This window comes from Enhydra lutris, unplaced genomic scaffold (genome assembly GCF_002288905.1).
Source record: "Enhydra lutris kenyoni isolate GAN:26980312 unplaced genomic scaffold, ASM228890v2 scaffoldscaffold10, whole genome shotgun sequence".
Taxonomy (NCBI): Eukaryota; Metazoa; Chordata; class Mammalia; order Carnivora; family Mustelidae; genus Enhydra; species Enhydra lutris.
The window spans coordinates 773,893-793,787 of NW_019154094.1; the positions used below are offsets into that span (position 1 = coordinate 773,893).

At 48.9% G+C, this 19,895-nt stretch overlaps 1 protein-coding gene across 6 annotated transcripts in view; it reads left to right on the forward strand.

The window, feature by feature from the left end:
- LOC111143780 (cytochrome P450 4F22) overlaps positions 1 to 19,895 on the forward strand; it is a 62,479-nt gene that overhangs the window by 13,154 nt on the left and 29,430 nt on the right. For 3 of the 6 annotated variants that reach the window (XM_022497645.1, XM_022497641.1, XM_022497646.1), the window contains exons 2-4: positions 10,809 to 10,928; positions 18,086 to 18,233; positions 19,250 to 19,437. In XM_022497645.1, coding sequence (XP_022353353.1) covers positions 18,231 to 18,233; positions 19,250 to 19,437 — 191 coding nt within the window. In that variant the 5' untranslated portion in view covers positions 10,809 to 10,928; positions 18,086 to 18,230. Of the gene's footprint in view, positions 1 to 1,036; positions 1,169 to 10,808; positions 10,929 to 18,085; positions 18,234 to 19,249; positions 19,438 to 19,895 lie in introns of all 6 variants that reach the window. The other 3 variants (XM_022497643.1, XM_022497644.1, XM_022497647.1) reach the window with 2 other exon arrangements.

The window sequence follows — 19,895 nt, forward strand, 5'->3', positions numbered from 1 at the left end:
AGTCTGGGATTTGTGTCCTGGGGTGGACCCTTCCTGCAGGAAGCTTCCTGGATTACTCCTGGTTCTGCCCTTTACCCATCCTGGCTCTCTAGCCTGGGGAGCCTCGCTTTGACTCAGACCCATCCACGCAGGGCTAGGAGTTTCTATGTCCAGTTTTATCTCCCCAAACTGGGAGATGCTGATTCCTCTTAGGGTGCCCAGAAGTACCTGGCACAGGCCAGGGACCAGGTGGGTGTCAGGGAGGGATTGCTGAGTGCACAAAAGGCCTGATTGAGGATGTGGGGTCAATTGGGGATTAGGCTGTAAAACATGTGCACACACACACACACACACACACACACACGCACGCACGCACCCACACACCAAAGTGCCTGGTCTGGGCTGGGCCTGGGAGTTAGCAGAAAGGCTGGGATTCCCATGATGAATCACCAGTCCCCACCCCTGCTTCCCTTATACCTCATGAGGACCACCTGCCAGGGTAGGTCAAGGCCCCTCCAGGCTGCAGACAGACACTATACTCAAGAGAAAAGTCATTATCTGGGGCCTAGGCACAGCTCTAATGGAGGTAGCATTGACACAGACAGACAGACAGAGTCCTGGGCCCTGGATCCAAAGTGAAGGTGGGATCATGGACAGAGGCCAGAGGAAGAGGAACTTGAGGCAAGACTGGGCTTGGGGCCAACATCAGAGTTAATAATGTTCACTTTGGTAGCAGAAGCATAATCATGAAGACCCTGATAATAATAATTATTAATAATTAAAACTGCAGTGGGCGGGGCTTAAAGCCAAGATTTTATTTATATGTCTGTAGTTTTTTAGTCAGCTCTGGGTTTTGTTAAAGGATGTAGGGCAGGAGTCTGCAAATGACAGCCTATGGGCTGGCCGTCTGTTTTGTAGACGATGTATTTTTTTTGCTTTTGGGACTTTTTCAAGGTGAAATTCACCTAATATAAAAGGAACCACTTTAAAGTTTATAATTCTATGGCATTTAGTACATTCAGAATGTTGCGCAATCATCATCTCTCTCTTGTTCCAGAACATTTCTATCACCATGAAATAAGACCCCGTACCCACTCGCAGTCACTGTCACTATCCCCCAGCTTCTGGGAACCACGGACCTGCTTTCTGCCTGTTCTGGACGTTTCACAAACGTAGGATCAGATACTATGTGAGTTTTGGTGTCTGGCTGTTTTTTTCACTCGAGATAATGTTTCTGAGGTTCATCTGGGTCATGGTGTGAATCAGCGCTTCTTATCATGAATCTTTCTTTTTTTATTTTATTTTACTTTATTTTATTTTTTTAAGATTTTATTTATTTATTTGACAGAGAGAGAGATCACAAGTAGGCAGAGAGGCAGGCAGAGAGAGAGAGGAGGAAGCAGGCCCCCCGCTGAGCAGAGAGCCCGATGCGGGGCTCAATCCCAGGACCCTGAGATCATGACCTGAGCCGAAGGCAGAGGCTTTAACCCACTGAGCCACCCAGGCGCCCCTCATTCTTTTTTTAAAAAATGATTTTATTTATTTATTTATTTGCCAGAGAGAAAGAGAGAGAGCACAAGCAGGAGATGTAGCAGGCAAAGAGAGAAGCAGGCTCCCAGCTGAGCAGGGAGCCCTGATGTTGGACTCGATTCCAGGACCCTGAGATCGTGACCTGAGCTGAGGGCAGACACTTAACCAACTGAGCCACCAAGGCATCCCTGAGTCATTCTCTTTTTATGGCCGAATAATATTCCATTGTATGGATGTGCCACAATTTGTTTATATAAATAAACAAATTCATGTAAACAAATGATAGGAACACATCCTCCTCATTCATTTACATATTGTCTATGACTGTCCTCATGCTGTAATGGCAGAGTTGAATTTTAGTGGCAGAAACCATCTGGCCTACAAAACTGAAATATTTCCTACACGGCTTCCCCCTCCCCCAGCTTTATGGAGATATAATTGACACGTAACACTGTGTAAAGTTAAAGGTGTGCAACACGATGATTTAATACATGTAAATTGCAAAATGCTTACCACAATAAGGTTAGTTAACACATCCCATCACCTCACATAGTTATCTTTTTTTGTTTGTTTGTTTGTTTGTTTTTGTGGTGAGAACTTTTAAAATTTACTCTTAGCAACTTTCAAGTGTACAGCACAGTACTGTTAACTGGAATCACCATGCAGTACGTTAGATCCTCAGACCTTGTTTATCTTATATCTTGAAGTTCGTACCCTTTGACCAGCATCTGCCCATTTCCCCATCCTCAACGCCTGGTAGCTACTATTCTACTTCTTCTTCTATGAGGTCACTTTATTTGTTTTTTTAGATTCTACACATAAGTGAGATCACATAGTACTTGCCTTGTCTGGCTTATTTCCCTTAGGATAACCTCTTCACTGCCATTAGGTTGCAGGATTTCCTTCTTTTTTCTTATGGCTGAATAATACCCCATTGTATATATATATATATGCCACCTCTTAAAAAATCTGTGCATTCACTGAAGGACTCTCCGACCGTTTCCATGTCTTGGCAATTGTGAACCATGCTGCAGTGAATATGGGGGCGCAGATAGCTCTTTGCAGTGATGATTTCATTTCCGTCAGATATATGTGGACTTTTAATTTATTTTTAATTTAAAAAAATTTTTAAAAAAGATTTTATTTATTTATTTGACAGACAGAGATCACAAGCAGGCAGAGAGGCAGGCAGAGAGAGAGGAAGGGAAGCAGGCTCCCCACTGAGCAGAGAGCCCGATGCGGGGCTCCATCCCAGGACCCTGGGATCAGGACCCAACCGAAGGCAGAGGCTTTAACCCACTGAGCCACCCAGGTGCCCCTATATGTGGACTTTTAATAAAGTTTGCTGATTCCTCCTGAGCCAGTTAACCCAAGTTCAAATTCTCACTCGCTGTTTACTAGCTGGAGCAAGTGGTTTAATCTCTAAGTCTCATTTTGTCTATTTCTAAAGTGGGAGAATAGAACCAACCTCATAGGGTTATTTTGGGAGCTAAATGAGGTGGTCCTACGTGCTGAGGACCGTCCTTGCATGTGGAAAGCATGCAATGAGTAGAGTTGTTTCTGCCCCCACTCCCTCCACTGGCCCAGCCTCCCCAGCAGAGGTCCAGGGCACAGGATAATCCATGATGGTCTGAGTCCTTCTTCCTCTATGAGTCTGGACTCACAGGCATGAATTATTTCTGCATCTGGGGCACTTGTCCAAGCCAAGGCTTCCCTGCTGGCCTTGACCCCCACAGCAGCCAGCTGGGCTTTCAGCCAGTCTGGAACCACAGCCAGATCACTGAAGCCAGGCAGGCCAGCCCCAGAATTGGTCAAACCCAATTTGCCAAAGGGAAAGCAAAGTTGCTAGTGTGGGCCAACGACCCCACAGCCTCCAGCAGGGTAGATTCCGCCGTCCCTGGAGGGCAGAAGTTAAGTTCAGTCACATCTTAGAATAGAGGTGAGATTTAATCTCTCAACACCTGGCACTGAAACTGGAGAGGAGGGAGTTTTGTAACTGAGGACAGGACATATTATAGTGAAATCGTGAGTTCAGCCTTCGGCGCTATGCTAGAGGCCAAGAATGAGTGTGGGGTAAATGGGGCCAGATGTTGGTACACCCTGGGGAATATTTACTGAGAAACGATGGCTCCTAGCTGTTGTCATCCTGCTTCGAGAGAATGACACAGCGCAAAGGGCTTTAACCATTATTTTCGGAACAGAAAATTTCAAACATATTCAAAAATAGAGAGAATTATATAATGAATCCCCATAGGTACCCATCATTCAACTGACACGTGTCAACTCACGAGCCATCTTATTTCTTCCATAACTGCCACCCCCTGTCTCTCTTCTGTGACGTTCTCTGCCATTGGTGATCATCGCCTAGACCTGTTAACACATTAGCAGCTACAACAGAGTGATATTGGGATGATTTATTCTCTCTTCATTTATTAGCTGGAATTCATCTGGAGAGAGAAACATCTTCTCATCTACCACTTGGTTACCCAGTGGTACAATTCACATGGAAAGACAAGATAAATGCTTGATATCTTTCCTTCCCTCATTTTCAAAGTCATTGCTGGGCTCCTTAACATCCTCCAAAGGTAGATAATGAGATTTCCCTCTCCCCCCATATCTTTACAAAATCATGGACTTAAACTACTGAAATGTGTGAATACATTGAAGTTTTTTTTTTTTTTTATCATTACTGATAATCAAATTATTATCCCTCCTTTGGCCAGTGGGAGCCTCTTCACTTTGACTCCTGAGTTCTTTTGACATGACTCTTTTTTTATGATGTAACAAGAGATTTCAGGAATATCTTGTACATTTCCTGCCACAAACCTGAGAATCAACCATTTCCCCGGGAGCCCTTCTTCCTTTGACTGGAAAGTGGTACTTAGAGATAGGAATCAAAGTGCTAAAGGTGCTCATGGCTACTGGGTTAGTTGTTTCTAGGACTTTTCACTGGATAGAAGTAGGAAATCCCCTACCATTTTTTCTTTTTAATTTTTAAAGTATTTATTGATTTATTAAATTTTTTGAGAAAGTTAGAGAGGGTGTGGGTGTGAGTGGGTGGGGGGTGGTGGAGGGGCAGAGTGAGAGAGAGAGAAAGAATGAGGAGAGAAAATCCCAAGCAGGCTCCATGCCTGGCGTGGAGCCTGACTGGGGGCTCGATCTCACGACCATGAGATCATGATCTGAGCCAAAATTGTGAATTGGATGCTTAATCCTGAGCCACACAGGTGCCCCTGTTTTTTCCTTGTCCAGGCTGAACAATATTCTGTTGTACAGATAGACCATATTTTGTTTATCCATTCATTCGCTGATGGACATTTGGGTTGTTTCCACTTTGGGCTATTGTGAGTAGTGCTGCTGTGAACGTGAGTGTACAAATATCTGTTTGAGTTGAGTTCCCACTTTCATTTCTTTTGGGTATATACCCAGAAGTGGAATTGCTGGATGATGTGGTAATTGTATGTTTAATTTTTTTAAGAACCTGCCAAACTGTTTTCCACAGCGGCTGCCCCATTTTACGTTCCCACCAGTGGTTCACAAGAGTTCCAATTTCTCTACACTTTTGCTGACATTTGTTATTTTCTTTTTTATAATAGCCATCCGAATGGGTGTGAAGTGAAGGGATTATTTTTTAAGTCTAATATTGCCTTAGAATTATGTGAGATATTTGCATAGTTCTAAAGTCAAATCTGCAAAACAAGATATATAGAGAAACATCTAGCTTCTACTCATTTACCTTTCATCATGTTCTTTCCCTCCTCCTCATGTAATCATTTATAATTTTTTCATGATCTATGGTTCCATTTTATTTATTATTTTTTTAAAGATTTTATTTATTTATTTGACAGACAGAGATCACAAGTAGGCAGAGAGGCAGGCAGAGAGAGGGGAAGCGAAGCAGGCTCCCTGCTGAGCAGAGAGCCCAATTTGGGGCTCGATCCCAGGACCCTAAGATCATGACCTGAGCTTTAACCCACTGAGCCACCCAAACACCCTTATTGTTCCATTTTAAAAACACTATATATATCTATATTACTGTCACTAGTATATATAATATATATTTCTTTCCACTTAACACTGTTTCCTGGAGATCTCTTCATGCCAGAATAAAGAGATAATCCTTATTCCTTTTTACAGCTTTGTAGGATCCCAACATGTGGCTGTGACTTGGTTTATTCAACCATACCCTATTGATGGGCTTAAGGGCTATTTCCAGTCTTCTGATATAGTTTTTAAAAAGATTTTATTTATGTATTTATTTGAAAGATAGAGTGAGTGAGAGAGAGAGAGCATGAGCAGGGGGAGGGGGAGAAGCAGATTGCCCTGCTGAGCAGGGAGCCCAACGCGGGCGTCGATCCCAGGACCCTGAGATCCTGATCTGAGCCAAAGGCAGGTGTTTAACCACCTGAGCCACCCAGGTACTCCAGCATTTTGATATTTTTGATATTTTGATATTTTCTTTTTTTTTTAAAGATTTTTTTACAATTTATTTATTTGACAGACAGAGATCACAAGTAGGCAGAGAAGCAGGCAGAGAGAGAGGAGGAAGCAGGCTCCCTGCTGAGCAGAGAGCCTGATGTGGGGCTTGATCCCAGGACCCTGGGATCGTGACCTGAGCCGAAGGCAGAGGCTTAACCCACTCAGTCACCCAGGCGCCCCTATATTTTGATATTTTCAATAGTGCTGTTGTGAAAAGCCATGTTCATTTATCTTTTTCTTAGTTTTGCAAGGGAGTTTTGGGATATATTCCCCTAAGTGGATAAATGAGCATACAATTTTGCCAGAGATTACCAATCTCTCCTCCCCAGGGCTTATATCTCTTTGCTTTCCCACTAGTAAAACTTTTTCATTTGATCTGGTGGACTCCTATACATTCTTCAAGACCTATCTCCAATATCCTGGTTTCCAGGAGGACTTCCCTTCTCCTCTGGCTCTCTCCTCTTGGCTTTTCCAGCTCTGGGCTCCTTTCTTTGGCTGAGCCCTGATACTGAGCTGTTGGGAGTGTCTGTGTCCAACAATGTACTCTCCAGACTGGGAGCTTCTAGAGGGCTGGCTCCAGGATTGAGTCTTCTTAGAGCATTCGGCATGTGACTGGGCATAGAGAGGTGATAATAACAGGTTTTCTCTCTGAACAAAGGACAGCTCCTTGGCCCTGGGCCTCCTTGCTGTCTCCTCCTGGGCCAGGAAAAAAGAATCAGGTCAAGCTGGCCAATATCCTGGGTTCTGCTGTCTGCCCTCCGGCTGGGTCACCTGTACTCAAGGATAGTAAACTCAGTGTGGGTGTCTGTCACCTGCATGGCTCCCAGGCAGAGGAGTGGGACCTGCTTGAGGTCAGGGAGACCCCAGGACCCATTCAGTCTTCCCCAAGGTCAGGGAGACCCCACGACCCATTCAGTCTTCCCCACTCCCTAGGTAGAGCACCTCCCCTCTCTGTGCCTTGATTTCTCTAACTCTAAAACAGCAATAATAATGTGCTTATCTCATGGCCTTAGCAAAGGAATCAGTGATATAAAATTGTATCAACCCGCTTCCCACTATTTATTTATTTACCATGTATTTATTATTGTGGTGAAATTCATGTAATGTAAAATCATCATTTTAAAGAGAATAGTTCTGGGGCATTTAGTACATTTACAGTGTTGTGCAACCATCACCTCTATCTGGTTCCAGAACATTTTCATCACCCCCGACGGAAACTCTGTACGGATTATGTAATCACTTCCCATTTCCCCTCCCCTCAGCCCCTGCCAACCACCGCTCTGCTTTTTGTCTCTAAGAATGACCTATTCTGGACATTCCATATAAAAGGGATCATACATTATGTGACTTTGGTGACTGGCTTCTTTCATTCAGTGTAATGTTTCTGAGGTTCACCTTCGTGGTGTGTGTCAGGGCTCTGATCCTTTTTACAGCTGAATGACATGCCATTGTGTGTACATAGGACATTTTGCTTACCTGTTCATAATTTCATTGACATTTGGGGTGTTTCCACTTTTGGTTTTTGTGAAGAGTGCTGCTGTGAATATGTGTGTACTTGTACTTGTTTGAATATTGTTTTCAATTCTTTGGGGTCTCTACCTAGGAGTGGGATTGCTGGGTCATATGGTACCTCTATGTTTAACTTAATTTTTTAAAAGACTTATTTATTTATTTATTTGACAAATAGAGAGATCACAAGCAGGCAGAGCAGCAGGCAGAGAGAGAGGAGGAAGCAGGCCCCCTGCTGAGCAGAGAGCCTGATGCGGGACTCCATCCCAGGACTCTGGGATCATGACCTAAGCCGAAGGCAGAGGCTTAACCCACTGAGCCACCCAGCCGCTCCTATGTTTAACTTTTTGAGGGACCATCAAATACTTTCTATCTCTGTTGCCTCACAAAGCCAGTGAAGAGAGAATTCAAAGTGAAGAATTCTAAGTCCCCATTTGGCAGCCAAGGAAACTGAGGTTGGGAGAGGTGGCCCCACACCATCCTGAGGCTAATGGCCATCAGATTATTCCCTGTCTGCTTAGTGACCACTGAGTGCTGGACACTTGCTAAGGAAGGGCTTAGGATTGGGCCCCTCATAGTCTTTGCATCTCTGAACTCTGACAGATCGGGGTTTACCTCCCAACTTGGGCAAGTTGCTTCCTTCCTCTGAGCCTCCACCTCTCTACCTATAAATGATCTTAATCCAAGTCCTTCCTTTATTGTGGAGACTCAACATGATACTGTAGGCAGAGGAAGGTGCCTATATTATGCCTTTGATTTATGAAGGCTCGAACAAACAAGAACGTGGTCGACTGAGGCTTGGGGGTGTGAAGTAACTTGCCAAAAGTCACACAGTGGTTGGTGACTGGCTCCACCCTACAAGCATTTTTTTTTTAAAGATTTTATTTATTTATTTGTCAGAGAGAGTGAGCACAGGCAGACAGAGCGGCAGGCAGAGGCAGAGGGAGAAGCAGGCTCCCCACCGAGCAAGGAGCCCGATGCGGAACTCGATCCCAGGACACCGGGATCATGACCTGAGCCGAAGGCAGCCGCTCAACCAACTGAGCCACCCAGGCGTCCCACAAGCATTTTTTTTTTTAAAGATTTTATTTATTTATTTGACAGACAGAGATCACAAGTAGGCAGAGAGGCAGGCAGAGAGAGGGAGAAGCAGGCTCCCTGCTGAGCAGAGAGCCCGATGCGGGACTCGATCCCAGGACCCTGAGATCATGACCTGAGCCGAAGGCAGAGGCTTAACCCACTGAGCCACCCAGGCGCCCCCCTACAAGCATTTTTGAGAAATTTTCTGAAGCTTAATCTTTCTGGAAGCTAGCGAGGAGAAATTTCTAAGGGAGGTCCTCTGGGGTGGGGGGCAATTTGCTGCTAGGTTGCTTTGCTGTTTGGGGAGCTGAACTTTGATAACACAGAATCTTGCTGAATCAGCCTGGGGTAGCCTGTGGTCATGAACCACAACTGGTTCCCTGGTGGAGGTCACCTTTGCCCCAACCCACTCACTCCTCCTTTCTGGTCTATAGTTTATATCAGCACAGCAGGAGGCAGGGTGACTTCCGGTGCCCCAAACAGGCACAGGCCAGGCACTTTCCTTGCTTCCAGGCATCGTCTCCTACTGGTCCCTCTGTTGTGGGGCACCCTTCTCCCTTCCCTCTCCTTTCTGCGGTGCATACACTAGAACTTTCAGACTCTGGCTTCTACCAGCCCTTCTAATCTCCTCTCCTCATGGGTTCCTCAGTCCAGCCCACTGGCCTCTTTCTTCTTGACGATGCGACCTTCATTCCACCTTACGGCCTTTGTACTTGCTGCTCACTTTGCTTGGAATGTTCCAGTTCATGTCTTCCTATCATTCAGGGATCACTCATTACTTCCTCCTAGAAGCCTAGCCCTGACCACCCTGCGTAAACTAGGTTCCCAGTCCCTCCTTGTGAGCTCATTCTATTTACCAAGACCCTTACCTGACAGTATCTTAGTCATTTGTTTATTTATCTTATGTATGCATTTATTTATTTATTGTTGCCTCCCCCACTTGGAGGGAAACTCCATGGGAGCAGGGACTTGTCTTGCTCGGGGCTGCATCCCCAGGGCTGAGACCAGTGCCTGGCACATAGCATTCAGGTGTTCACAAAATGTCTGTCAACTGACTGACCGTTGGGCTTCTTCTTCTTCTTCTTCTTTTTTTTTTTTTAAGATTTTATTTATTTATTTGACAGAGATCACAAACAGAGAGAGAGAGAGGAGGAAGCAGGCTCCCTGCTGAGCAGAGAGCCGGGATGCGGGGCTCGATCCCAGGACCCTGAGATCATGACCTGAGCTGAAGGCAGAGGCTTAACCCACTGAGCCACCCAGGCGCCCTGGGCTTCTTAATAAACATGAATTTTCTTCCCCCTAAACTGGATCATGAGGTTAAATACCTTTTTATACTCAGCCTCCAAGTCCCGGGAGGCTCCTCCGATGGGCCCCAAGGGCTAAATTCCTGACTCTGTTCCTACCAGGCTGTGTGACTTTGGGCAAGCTACTGCCTATCTCTGGGACTCCAATTTTATTTTATTTTATTATTTATTTATTTGAGAGAGAGAGAGAGAGAGAGATTGAGAAAGATCACGAGAAAGGAGAATGTCAGAGGGAGAAGCAGACTCCCTGTGGAGCTGGGAGCACGATGCGGGACTCGATCCAGTGACTCTAGGATCATGACCTGAGCTGAAGGCAGTTGCTCAACCAACTGAGCCACCCAGGCAACACGGGACTCCAATTTTCCAAGAAAGTTCTTAACTCCCCCCATCCCCAATCTAGTGAAAGCTCTAGCTCCAAGTCTCTCCTGAAAAGATAAATGCACGATTTTGCACATGATTTTAAGGAATTTAATGATTCCACCAAGTCCAATGCTGGGCTTCCCCTGCAGCTGATCCATATTGAAACTGATTTGTTCATTGACGCGGTTGGTCAGCAGGTATTCAAATGACACCAGCATTTTGTGCCCACCCTCATGGTGGGAGATTCTGTGGCCCCCAAATTTCCAAGCTCTGGGCTCTGAGGGTCCCAGCAGCGGGGAGGTGCGGGTGGGGGGTGGGCGGAGGGGACAATTTCAGCTAGACTCTCTGCCCTACATGGTCGTGACTAGGTTAGCTAGAAGAGCCAGAGGGGTAGCTGGGGTACAGCTTGGGAAGGGGGCATAGACAAGTTCCTGGAAGAGGGATTGGGTTTTGAAGGATAAATGGGATGGTCTGGCAGGGAAGGGAGTTCCATCGTAGGAAACAGCTTTGGGGGATTTGAGGGAGGGAGGAGAAATAATAATACACATTTACACAACATATTTTTAGGAAGAGATCGCTTTCAGGTGGCAGCCTCAGGCCCACCCCAAGAGGGAAGGAAGATGATTTTACGGTTGAGAAGAAAGAGGCACAGAGATGCTAAGAGCTGTACTCCAGGCCATACAGCAGGTAAGTGGTGGACTCTGGTCTAGACCCCCCCCAGGCTTCTTCTAACGGGGCTTTCTTATTGGCTGACGGACAAAAGAGTTGTTTCTGATAGGGTGAGGTATGTGGGGAGGGCCGCGCCCGATTGGTGGAGGAAGGAGTAGTTCAGTGGGCCAGGGAGCACGAACGTGGAATTTAGTTGTCTGTGAAGCGGGAGAGGAGCGTCTGATTGACTGAAAGAAGGGAAGGCAGAGTCTGATTGGCCGAGGGCTAGAGAACATTTAATTGACTGAGGCGTAGGAAGGTGGATTCTAATTGGCTGAGGGGAAGTCGGACAGAGGTATCATTGATGCCAGCAGTACCTTTTAGCTTCCAATCCGCAAATCCCGCGTCCTTGGGCCCTGGTAGGGGGAGGTGGAGATTAATCCCCCACCAACTGGGGGGAAATGGAGACAGGTGCGTGTGGAGGAAGGGAGGGGCCTGGGTCGCTCCAGGCAGAGTCCAGGAAGGACACTTTCCTAGCCATACCTGGTGAGAAGTAATCTTGTTCGCATTCCCCTTCACGACCCCGCCCCCCCAGCATTGTCTTTGCCCCTCGGTGCTCCCTGCTCTCCCCAGCAGCAATCCCCAATTCTGGGAGCGTGCTGTCCATCTCTCTAGTTTTTGAAGACCAGGGCCTCTCCTCCTGCCGCCCGCCCCGAGGGGGTGTCCTGCACCCGCCTGGCTCCTTATTGCGACCATCTCCCCTTTTCCCTCTCTTCCCATTTGCCGTCTTTCTCTCCATCCCCCCCCCCCTTCTTCTCCCCAAGTTAGTCTCCATTTCTCCATCGAAAATGCCAGCCTAGATGTGGCCCAGGCCCAAACCCTTGGCGTCACCCCTGCCTTCCCTCCTCTCACACCCACATTCCGCCTGTCGGCAAGTCCCGTCACCTCTAAACAAACCCCCAATCCTAATACCTTTCACAGCGCGGTCCCTCCAGGGCGGCTCCTCCTCCGGCTCCTCCCGCCGCTCTGGCGCCCCCTTTCGTCGGCTCATCAGAGCCGGAGGGAACCGGGAAAATCCCAGTCAGGCCCCTGCGCAGTCAGCATCCTCCCCAGCTGGGAACCGTCTGTGGCGCCCATTCTCCAGAGGAAAACTCGAAGTGCCTCCTAGGGGCACAATCCGTCCGGTCACCTTCCAGCCCCTGTGTCCTCCTACTCTCTCCATCCCTCACTCGGCTCCGGTCTCACTGGGCTCTTGGCTGTTTCTTCAGGCACGGTCCAGCCTCTGGTCTCTGCTCAAAGAGCACCTCAGAGGTCTTCCTCATCCCCTTGCCTCCCTAGATTGTCCTCCACAGCGCACATCCCATAAAATAAGCTTTTTGCTTATGTGTTTCTAGTTATGCTTTATTGCATCTCCACTGTAGAACAACGTCTGGTACTTCCTGGGAGCTTGGTGTTTGCTGAATGAACATGTGATCTGTGCTCTCCGGGGCTGGGGAAAAAGGCAGGGAGTGAGCAAGAGGCTGTCTACATGCACAGAGCTCCCAGCTAAACACACCGTTCCAAGAGCGAGTTTGCTGTGACAGAGGATGCACAGGGCTGTGGCTGCATGGAGCGTGAGCTTGAACTGAGCTCAGAAGTTAGGGAAGCCCTCAGAGAACATGGCCTTTGAGCTGATACCTGAAGGAGAAGTAGGAGTTAGCAGAGCAGGGGAGAGGGAAGAGAATTCCAGGCGGAGGGAACAGCATGTGCAAAGGCTTTGAGGGGGAGAGAGATGGCCTTGAAGGGTTTGGCAAGATGGTTGCAAGTGGCAGTGAGCAAGAGTGTGGTGAGTGATGAGTTGGAAGGTGTTTGCTGCTCCATTCACACCACATCCCTGAACTGCTCTGGTCTTTGCTCCAAACCTTGAATTATCTCCTGCCTTGTCCCCACCCTTCTGCCCCCTATTTTGTGTCCTGGGAGGCTGACTTGAATGGACCACTCAACCTTTGCCTTATGGCTTCCAGTTGGGTTCAACCAATAGGGAGTCACAGCAGGCACTGGAGGGAGATAGGAGACTGAGGTCAGGGTATTAGTATCTCATCTCCTCCCTGTGTGGTCCATGCAGGCTGCCTGTGCCCCTCAACCAACAGCTTTTGCCAGGCAGTCCTCTCTCTGCAAATAGCCCTATCAAGTCCAGGTTCTAGCAACTGCTTTTGCCCTGTAGCCCCAGGTCCCAGGGCTCTGGGATGGTAATGGCTCCTGGCTGTACTATCTTTTTGAAATAGTGCTTTTATTAAACACTTTTCAAATTAGTGTTCTGTTTCTTGCTGGCTCTCTCTTTTTTACTGAGGTGAAATTCACATAATATAAAGTTAACCCTCTTGAAGTGTATAGTTCGGTGGCATTAGTACATTCACAAATATTGTGCAACCATATCACCGCTGTCTAGTTCCAAAATTTTTCCATCATCCCAAGAGGAGTTCCTGCACTCATTCTCCTTGGATATGGGCTTTACTCCTCACTGCCCCTGTCCCCCTGTCACCAGTCATCCCTGATGTGCTCTGTCTCTATGGATTTACATCTTCTGGTCATTTCACAGAAATGCAGTTATACAATGCATGACCTTTTGTGTCTGGCTTCCTTCACTCAGCATGATGCTTTTGAGGCTCACCCATGGGGTAGCATGTGTCAGGGCCTCGTTCTTTTTTATGACTGAGTAATATTCCACCATATGGATGGACCACATTTGTTTATTTCTCCGTTGATGGATACTTGGGTTGTTTCCACCTTTTGGTGACTGTGAATCGTGTTGCTCTGAATCTGTGTGGACATATGCACATACAGGGACACTGAGTCTCTGTTTTCACTTCTTTTGGTTATATACTTAGAAGCGGAATCACTGGCTCATATGGTAATTCTATGTTTAGCTTTTTGAGGAACTGCTAAACTGTTTTTCATCGTGGCTGCACCATTTTACGTCTTCACCAACAGTGTTGGAGGAAACTGCTCTTCTTTTTGTCTCTGCCCCCCAAAAGTCTGCTGTGAGCTTCTGGAGGCCCAGGAAAAACTCTTCCCCTCACTCCTGCCATGCTCCTCCTTTGTCCACTTGCACACGTTTTTCTGGGACCATCTCCCTAACCTGGCCACCGCTTCTATGTCTCACCCTCCCACTTCGATTACAGCTTGTTGGTTGCTACCAGGCTGAGGACTCTGGTGCCTGGGAACCACGGAGCCCTTGCCCTTCCCAGGCCCTGGGCCCCTTGCCCTCTGGGCACAGGCCATTCTTCCTCAACCTCCCAGATGTGGCTCATCTCTCCCTCCAGCTTCATGCCTCTGCCTGCCCTCTCTCTAAACGCAGCTGTGATCCATGCTTCTGTCAACGCATTCTCTGTTCACCTCCTCCCAGGTGACCTCACTGACCTACTCGCTGGGCATCCATGTCCTCCCAGGACAGGTGACTCAGAGATGCACTTCTCCTGATGGGCCCAGCTGCCTCCCCAGTGCCTCTCCTTGGCAGACAGGGTGTCTCGGCTTCAGCACAACTGATACCTGGGGCGGGATCATTCTCTGTGGTGGGGGCTGGGCTGTGCATTGTAGGATGTTCAGCTGCACCCCTGGCCTCTGCTGACTAGATGCCAGTTGGTCCTCCCCCTCTACAATGTGACGGCCAGAAGTATCTCCGGGCATTGCCAAATGTCCCCTAGGGGGATAATCTGCCCCAGTTGAGAACTGTTGGGATCGCCCAAATCCAACCACACGCTCCAAGTGTTTGATGTCCGTCCAGCCCATGGTCTGTACCAAGCCTGGGGCCGAGCACCCCGCAAACCCCACTTCATCTTGCGATCATCGCCTCCGTTTTATCTGTACAAATATGGGGGCTTACAGTAGCCACATGACCTGCCCAAGCTAACAGCCAGGAAGCCTACTGGGCCCTTCAACTTGCTCCTCCTTCCTTGTCCCTATCTCTCTGAGGGCAGAGACACTGAGCTGTTACCCACTCCTCTTTTCTTCTCCTCCTCTGCCACCCGAAACCCCACATCCAGCCAGGCACCAAAGCAGATGTCCTTCACATCCCTAAAAAGTCCACATCCCTGGGGTGCCTGGGTGGCTCAGTCCATTGAACATCCAACTCTTGATTTTGGCTCACCTCAGGGTCCGGGGATCCAGCCCCGTGTCGAACTCTGCAGCCAGCAGGGAGTCTACTTCTCTTCTTCCTCTGCCCCTCCCTACTACTCATGCACTCTCTCACTCTCTCTGAAATAAATAAATTAATCTTTAAAAAAACCCCACATCCCTGACAAAATCAATAAGCTCCACTGTGCTTTAAAACAGCCATTAAAGGGGGCTCCTCTCCTGCTCACGCACCATCCAGGGCTCCCCATTGCCTGCCAGATCAACTCTCAGCCACTTGGGCTGATTTTCAAGGCCTTTCTCTCCTGCACCCCTCCTCGTCTCTCACACCCCAGGGCTAGAGAGAGCCACCTGCCCAGACACACCCTCGGGTTTCTCTGAGCCCAAGCCCCACCCCCTCTCCTGCATCTGTTGAAATCCAACCTCTCCCTCCAGTCCCAGCTCAGATGTCACATCCTTCACGTAGCCTTCCCTTCTGCCTCCTCCAAACAGCACAGCTTTAATTATTTGTATTGCCTCTTCTTCCCTTAGAAATGCTACCTCCTCTCACCTTCAAAGAGGGCCCAGCACCCAGTGAGGGAATATGCCTGAGATGGAAAAGGGATAAAGACATCAGCCAACTTTGTCACCTGCCAGGACAAGTGGGCGTCTTACGCTGGCTTTTAAAATTCCCTCAAAGTTTCGAGCCCCGCTGTGTCTTGTCTTCTGGAATTTGGAAGAGATTGGTGCCTAAGAGTTCCCAAACTTGAATTTGGGACTCTGGCTTTGTCCTTCATCTTTGTCTTAATCCAGACAGATGGCTTCTGATACTGAAATTTTAGTCATTCCCAATCTTCTGCCACCGGTTTTGCTCTATCTACGTATTACCTTTTATTACTTAATAGTTTTCTTTTAGTGGTCTTCCTCTAAAGCCTTATTTTATTTTTTAAAAAGATTTTATTTATTTGTTTGAGTGAGCACAGGCACAAGGGGGTGGGAGGGGCAGAGGAAGAGGGAGAAGCAGACTCCCCCCTGAGCAGCACCCCCCCCCCCCCCCCCCCCGCTTAATTCCTGGCTCAATCCCAGGACTCCAGGATCATGACCTGAGCCAAAGGCAGACCCTTAATCAACTGAGCCACCCATACACCCCAAGCCTTATTTATTTTGTTTTATTTTTAAAAAGATATTTATTTGGCAGGGAGAGAGAGAGAGATAGAGGAGAAACACAAGCAGGGCATAGGGAGAGGGAGAAGCAGGCTTCCCCCTGAGCAGGGGGCCTGATGCGGGGCTCCATCCCAGGATGCTGGGATCATGACCTGAGCTGAAGGTAGACGCTTAACAACTGAGCCATCCAGGCACCCCAAACCTGATTTATTTTAAAGTAAAATTTATATAACTATTATTATATCCACAAGGCTATAGATTTGATATCTAGGGTGAGTCTATTTTTTTCTTCTATGAATCAAAGCAAATCTCTCATTTCACATAAATACATAAAATAGAAAATGGATCGAAAGTGTTCCTCCATGTGCCATCTAAAATTACCAGGCCAACATAATTTACATTAGACTTCAGACACTTGTATCGGTCTTTGGGGACCAGCCAGAGTATTTTCTGTGTGGTTCAGACTTGTGAAAATACATTTCTTCATTCATTCATCCCATCCTTTCTTCCCCCAGCTTCATTAAGGTGTAACTGACAAAAATTTAAGGTGTACCATGTGACTCAACATTTATTCTTGTGTTTCAGGTTTCAGCTGGCCACCTGACACCCAACTCAGATAGCAGCTTCCCCTCTGCCTCGTTGCAAAACCCTGTTACATCCCTTCACTGGGGAAGGGAAACTTCCTGCTGGATATGTTTCTTTCTCTTTTCCCTGCTTAAGCCTCCAATCCACAAGGGCAAGGACTGGGTCTGTTTTTATTCTCTGTCATGTTCCCAGCACCTAGAACCATGCTTGGGTCTTTCCACAGCAGGTCCTTCCAACTGCAGGGATTTATTCTAAACCAAGTGTTGCCTAGCCCTGATGAGTTGAGCCTGGGGTCTCACCGTCAAGGAGACCCTGGTCTCAGGGGGAGACAGAGTCAGCTAAAGCAGGACTTGCCTGATTGAAACTTGCGCATGGACGGGGCTGCGAAGCCATTGCTTTCTCTGAACAAGGGCATGCAGAGCATGGAGCTAGCCATCAGGATTTGCTGGTGATGCAGAAGGCTGGAAACTCTATGGTGGTTAATAATAGTCCACACATACCTAGCACTTACTGTGTGCTCAAATACAAAAATGCTCCCTATACCTCGAAGCGGGGTTTCTCAGCCTCACTGTTGTGGACATTGGGGCTGGGTCATTCTCTTTTGTGAGGGGCACATTCTCAGTGTGTGCATTGTAGGACTTTTCGCAGCATCCCTGGCTTTACCCACTAGATGCCAGCAGTACCCCAGCATCCAGGTGTGGTGGCCAAAGTGTCTCTAGACATTGTCAAACTGTCTCCTGGGGGACAGAATTGCCATGGGTGGCAACTGTTCCCCTAAAACATTACAGCCATCCTCTGAGATGGACACACAGAGAGTAGCTGAGGGAGTCATTTGAACCCTCTGTCTCCGGAGTGCATGTCTAACCACTAGCTGCGTTGTTTTGTGTGTGGTCCTGGCCCCTGGCTCTGTCCTTTGAGACACTAACACTGCTCAGGGTCTGCTCCGCCACTTGGCCCCATCCCCCAGGCTAACCAGCCCCAAGATTAGACTTCCCTGAAATGAAGGACGGCTCATCTGTAGTCTATAATCAGTAATTTATTTCTGACCAGTCAAAAGGCTTTGGAATGATCATCCTGGGGAAAAAAAAATCTGAATTTCCCTGTCCTTCCTTCAGCTTCTTTATGGTTTGCTGTGGTTTTGGCTTTGGAACTCACTGGGAGGAGGGTGATGTTTCTCAGGGGTTCAGGCTTCTCAGTGTCTGACCTGATCCTTGACTGACCCCAGCCAGTCATGCCTCTCCTCTAGCCCACAACATTTGCCTTAGTTTCTCCAGATGAGATGGCAGTTATGGCTGGAGTCTTTGATCTCTTCAGTCTCCCGTGGGTTTTTTTTTTTTTTTTTTTTTTCCCTTTGACAGCTATTTCCTGGGTATCAAGTATGTGCAAGATCTTTTGGCCCTGGGGAGGCAGTGGAGAGCCAAAGGCCAGCTGTGAATCCTTCCATCTGTCGGCCCATTTGCCCAGATCAGCCACCCATCCAACCATCCACCCACCGAACCAGAAATGGTATCTCTGTTTCACATCCAGGGGTGGGGCTGACCCTGTCTGGACCCATCTGGAGCAGATAAACTGGCCAAGGACAACATCCTAGAGGGATGGTCAAGTTGGCTGACAGTGGGTGGGTGGGGTGGGAGGAGCAGGACCAGTGTCTGGTGCTCCTTGGTGAGGCTGGAGGTCATCCTGGAGGAAGCAGCCCCAGGAGGGTGGATTGGATCCAGAGGGAACATAAGGGCTGGCTCCCAAAGGCCAATGGAGTCTGAGGATTCCTGGGAGCCTGGTGGGGCCTCGGGGTTGCTGACTTAGGGACCCCTTTCCAAGCTTGGGAGCAGATCCTGAGGTGGGAGCTTTGCGGGGTACTGGTGTAGAAGCGGGGTGTTAAGGAGCGGGCCACAGGGGGATCTGGGCAATAACTAGAGCCAGGCACCAGCAGAGGGGCAGGGAATATGATGGTGTCGGGCTGCTGGGTGTCCAAGTCTTTGCATCTCCACACGTCTCTTCCGCTGTCTCTGCCTGTGTCTTTCCATCTCTCCACCTGTCAGTCTCACCATCTCTGGCTCTGTTCCTTTCCCTCTCTGACGTTCTCCATGCCTCCACGTCTCTGTGTCTGGTTCTCTCCATCTCTGGGGGCCCAGCCTTGGTCCCCGCCCAGAGGCTGGCCAGGCCGGGGGCGGGCCGGGGGCGGGCCTCGAGACTCGACCGGGCGGGGTTAAAGGGCCAGACTGCGGGACGGCGCGGTCAGAGCCGAGGTTGCGGTGCGGGCGGATCGGGACCGAGGGCGGGAGGCCGAGACCTGCGAGGTGAGTGAGCGCGAGGGGCGGTAACCGGAGCGCGGCCGCAGCGCTGCGCGGTAACCCGAGGCGCCTGGCGCGGGTGCCCGCAGTGTGCCAGAGAAAGTCTGTCTGTGCCCGGCCGCGGCCAGGAAGCCCCGGAACCCCAGCGGCGGCTGCGGGTTCCGGACGCCAGTCTAGGGGGGATGTGGGCGTGTCTCCGACGGTCGCAGCGTGTGAGCGCATTTTTTTCAGTGCTCGCCTCGGAGTCCTGGGAGTATCCTCTCTGGGTATCCGTGGAAAGGGACCTCAAGAAGAAACCCCTCCCCATCAGGACTGCTGAGGCCGTCTCCTAGGGTTGATTGGAGTCACCGGACATCGTCTCACTCATGGACTTTACGCTTGTGTTCTGGCTGCCTTCATGGCCCCTCTACCCACCCATGGTAGGCACAGAGCCTTCAAATCCCCCTTTATGAGAAGAGGAGATGCCCTCCTGGGCCCCCAGAGTTGGCAGTGAGGGTTGTGTTAAGCCCCGTACTGGCTGATGTTTTTGCTGGATGCTGGAGAGATCTATGGTCCTTGGTGTCCCAGGGCTTCACCCTCCCTGCTTGGACCAGGGGTTGGCTAGCCAGCCCAGACCATGCCTGGTGGCTGAGGCCCGCCAGCTGGGGAGTCTCAGGCTGGAGGTGGGAAGGAGACAGGGAGACAGTGGGGGAGCTGGGATTTGAACAAACCCGTCCTGTCTGACCCCAAAGTCCTGGGCACTTTCCAATGGCCCCAGTCTGTCTGTACAGCCCAGCTTGGGTTTCTGAAAGGTAACATTAGCTCTGGGCTGGTGTCCAGTGGTGACCTGGGTTGGTATCCACAGAGGGGCTCGGATGATTCCGCAGACAGAGAATGG